At 38.2% G+C, this 4,615-nt stretch overlaps 1 protein-coding gene across 1 annotated transcript in view; it reads right to left on the bottom strand.

The window, feature by feature from the left end:
* The window catches only part of TMEM57 (transmembrane protein 57), a gene marked incomplete at its 5' end in the record, with an annotated part of 47,224 nt that overhangs the window by 22,831 nt on the left and 19,778 nt on the right, over window positions 1-4,615 (bottom strand). The window contains one exon of the mRNA XM_019512079.1: window positions 2,483-2,606. Within this exon, the coding sequence (XP_019367624.1) occupies window positions 2,483-2,606 (124 nt within the window). The remainder of the gene's footprint in view (window positions 1-2,482; window positions 2,607-4,615) is intronic.

The following is a 4,615-nucleotide window of genomic DNA, read 5'->3' as shown; positions in this document are numbered from 1 at the left end:
CGCAGTACTCCAGCTGCGGCCTGACCAGTGCCGCATAGAGGGGGAGGATCACCTCTTTGGACCTGCTTGAAATGCATCTGTGGATGCATGACAAGGTACGGTTGGCCTTCCTAACTGCGTCCCCACACTGCCGACCCATGTTCATCTTGGAGTCAATGATGACTCCAGGATCCTTTTCCGCCTCCGTGCTGACAAGAGGGGAGTTCCCCAACCTGATGCTGGGGCGCATGCAGCATCTCACAGGAGTGAGGGGAGAGGCCTCCACATGTTTGGCAGCAAACCCAGAAATGGACCAGAAGTAGTTCTGGTCCACTTCCGGGTCCGCTGCCGAGGACGCCCCCCACCCCAGCTCGGCAAATCGGCCATGGGGGGACCCCGGGTACCCGCCCCAGACCCAGGAAACACCAGAGCTTCTGGGTCCGCTGCCGAGCACGCTGGGGAGCCCCCCACACTTCTGTGGCATGCTCCATGCACCCCAGCATCGCAACACTCATGAGCTGCCTGCTACCTAGAGGTACGTAGAAAAAACGTTTAAAGCTGTGTTTATGTCCGAATCGCTGAATCTTTCCGAATCTCTCCGAATTGATTCAGAGAGATTAAAGAGTCCTTTGATTTGATTTGGATTCGGTCACCAAATCGGTCCAAATCAAATCAGGGACCGAAGCTTCACACAGCCCTAGGAGAATACCGGTCTAGATGATTAGGTTTTCGACTATGAGCCAGAAATTTCTGAGTTCTAAACTCAGCTCTACTACTTAGTTTACATATGGGCTTCAGCAAGCTGTTTCACCTCACCCTTGTCTCAGTTTCCCAGTCAAGAAGAGGGGGATAATATTATTATAGAATAATAGGGATGCTGTATGATTTTTTTTTTAATACAGCAATTTGATCATACAAAAATTAATATTCTTATCAGATGGTCAGAATTGCACAAATATAAAATGCTAGCAGATCATACTATTAGCTTTGCTAATAAGGACCTAATAGGTACATATCCACTAGCAACAATTCATCTCCCAAATCTTTTTTTTTTAATTTTAAGATGGAAAAAATCCCATCCACTAGCAAAAGCAAAATAAAACCAACGCCAAACCTGCTAGCATAAAAGCTACATAAAAACAGTTTAGGCTAACTAATTTGCTAATATGCTACCGAAAAATTCTGAGATGCGCTATCTTTATTTATAACTCTGCTATCTAAAGATCTTAGGAATAACTATATATAATTTTTGCAGGAATTTTTGTTTACAAATTCTTTAATATTTATCATTGTTTAAAAGAGATATGAAAACTAATCTAATGTACTTTACAAACCCTGAAACAGAGCTACCAGCAATACATGGCATTGATAATTTTGTATAGTTAATTATATATTCCCAAGGAATTCAATTCTTTTTACATACTTTGATGTCTTAGACCAAGAGTGGATTTTGTTAACTATTATTCAGTCTTTTTATCCCCTGCTTGTTAATGACACAAAGTAAATTTGTGTTCCCAACATGCAGCCAAAATGTGGGGATTATTTGCATATGCATCTCATGTTATCTTTGCCAATGTTTCTTTTGTGACACAGTGCAAAGCCAGCTGTAGCTATAGTTCTAAAACTCTGAGATAAGCTGGAATCTTTTCATCCACTTCAGATACTGTGAAGAGAGGTTCTTCTGTCATGTGAAGTGCTTCTGTAACTTATTATAGAATTTAATTAAAGTTTTAATGGATTTATTGCACAATGTACATTTAAGTGACAGATGTCTAATTTATTCATGCAATTGTACCACTGAGAACTGGACTAAGTGACTCCAAGAAAAAGACAAACTCTTTTAAACCCAAAGCAGATAAATGAATATTGCCTTATAAAATTACTGCTGCTTAAAAGTATATTTTTTCCTCAAAAGGATATTTTGTATTTACTGAGAAGTCATTACCACTAAATACTGTAAAATTATGCAGTTTGTTTGTTGTTTCAATTTGCCAGCTGCAATCCACTATGGGGATTTTGAACAGGACAAGAACAAGGTTGCAGCACCTCCAAACCCTTCCCCACCCCCAACCAAAAATACAGACATACATTAACTTTTCAATCATAGATCTCTAAGGCCTCACATTGGAAGCAAATGACTCACTCTATCATTACAGAAAGACATTTGTGGATATTCATAAAGGGACAAAAACATCAGCTAATCAAGCAGCACTAAAAATTTTGGCTACATTTATCTAACACTTTTGGATATATTTTACTAATCTCTATAAATGGAAATCTGTTGTAAGCTCATGAAAAATGTTTAAAGAAACAGGGCAATAATCTTTGGCATTGATACTGCAATTCCCTCCAGTTCACAAGCAAGACATCCTGAGTGTGTTATACTTGGATTAAGTTTATCACACATTATGTCTGGAATATTTAGTGACAGACAAAGGGCAAAAGATAAGCAACTGTGAATTTGTATGATGGCATCAAGGTTAAAAAGGGGAGCAACACTTACCAATGCGCAGCAAAGGGACGACAAAGGTCCACATGGAAATTTTTGAGATCTTTAAATCTAATTGCTGCTTCAATATAAACAAAAAGTATCCACAGCGATACTGTTGGTAAACATACCCCCCTCTCTATGGGAAAATAAATGAAAGACATGCATTAATAATACATTAAAAGCAACAAATACCCTAAAATTATACTTTCAGAAGACTTAGAAATCAAAGGAAGTTATTAGTCAAAGCTGCCTGGATATGTGGAATTAAAGAGTAGCTTTTGGATAACAAAATCTAAACAGGGTTTAATTAAAGAGTAACTTAAACATTTGCTTTATTAAATGAACTAATTACTAAAAGCCTAAAGTGAGATACCTTCCAACAAAGAACTCAAGTGGGGAAACCCTGCAGAACCTGGGGCAATATTATAGTTTAGGACTCTGGTAACAGGGAAGGGTTAACATGGATTCAACCAGAAGGACCTATTTGGGCACCTCTTAGAGCTGGATGTGAATGGTAAAATCAAATATGCAAGCCAATCTGACAGCTGAGAAGAGGACTGTGTAAGTGTATCACTTGTCACCCAATACACCAAATTCCTTCCCCAAATGTAGGCAACGGTTTCTTTAACGCAAATTCTAGATCAGGTAGAAGATCACTCAGGGGTCCTTTGCTCTTCTGCGTAAAGCTCTGCTCTCACATTTTACATTTTCATCAGTTTAAATTAGAGAGGCATGACTTCCTAGCAGGAACAAGGCATGGCCAGTCAATAAGAGTTTGTCACTTGTAGAAGTTATTGATTTGATATGTAGCAGCTACATTACAGGCCACTTTCAATTGTACTCTATTACTTTCACAATAATAAATATAAAGGAAGGTTCTTGCTCTCTGTAGATATTTAGTCATCTTTTATGGTGCTTTGGGAAGATCTCAGATGTAAAACCAAAATTGAAAACTGTTTTTGTGGGCTGATTACTAGGTTATGTGCGTAGCTCTTTTTTGAGCAACCATGTGTCAGACCCAGGTGTCTCACTTTATAAACAGCAGTAAATGGTAGAGTTTGCAACCTCAGGGAAAGGTGTCACAAACTGTGAAGGGCATTGTGAGCTCCCACCATACCATGTTGCTAGACTGTAGCTGGAAGGACCAATTATTTTACGATTTTCCAGCCATGCTGAAGAGCAGCACTTGATCCACTGTCCAATACTGCATTCACGAGTAACAACTGTAATGGTTTTTTTCTAAATTTACCAAGAGGTGAATGGGAATAACCAGATTAAGTCTATGCAACTGTGAGACATTCCAGAGTTGATTTTCCAAGAATCAAAATCAAGACAGTTAATGCTGTGTTTGCCTTCAGGTCTAAATCTATGAGACACCCATCTTGCTGAACAGTCATGTCATTTGAGAAGGAACACTTTAGGATTTTAAAAATATTTAAAATCCTGTCCAAAATTATTTTTAGGATTCCTTAAAAGATTGAGGAAGGGCAACAACTCATTCAATCTCTTCCATTAGACTCCCACATTGGTATTATGACTCCATCCGTGGGCTGAGAAATGCTCACTGCAGTGCTAACTCCTGCAATTCTATTGCAACTCTTGTAATATCTGGTGTTTTTCTTAAAGTCCCAGGTCTTGGAGGCAGACAACTAAGCTGGGATCCCCACTTCCATTCAAAAAGGTTCTAAACCTCTTGGAAAAATTTTGAGAACATGAATTTAGTGTACCTAATGAGTCAGGAACCAAATGAGAAGAGGCCAAGATGTATAAAAAAAAATCTCAGCAGTTTTAAAACAATCATGATTTTGGGGGAAAATTCATTTTTTAAAGTTTGTGGTGAGAAACTCTGTTTTCAGAATAAAGAGAAGTGTGGCAAGTGCTTTATTTTGGGAACATCCCTGCTGCTAACTGCAGGCTTCTTTTACAATAAAATTTTCACAGGTGTATTTATTGATACGTACTTTTATCAGTAAAGGGAGGGGAAAAATGTTTTGTCATTTATCTCCCAATTTAACAACACTAGTCAATTAAATAAACAGTTCTGACAGTATTTCACAAAACTTGTTACTCAAGTTTCCCAAGATACTGCATAAATGTTCAGAAGTCAGGCATCAGCTTCTTCTTTTTTTTTTTTTTTTTTTAAAT

This window comes from Gavialis gangeticus, unplaced genomic scaffold (genome assembly GCF_001723915.1).
Source record: "Gavialis gangeticus isolate Ggan-Ray unplaced genomic scaffold, GavGan_comp1, whole genome shotgun sequence".
Classification (NCBI taxonomy): domain Eukaryota; kingdom Metazoa; phylum Chordata; order Crocodylia; family Gavialidae; genus Gavialis; species Gavialis gangeticus.
Note: the sequence above shows the minus strand (reverse complement) of the source record. Positions and strands in the feature narration are given on the sequence as shown.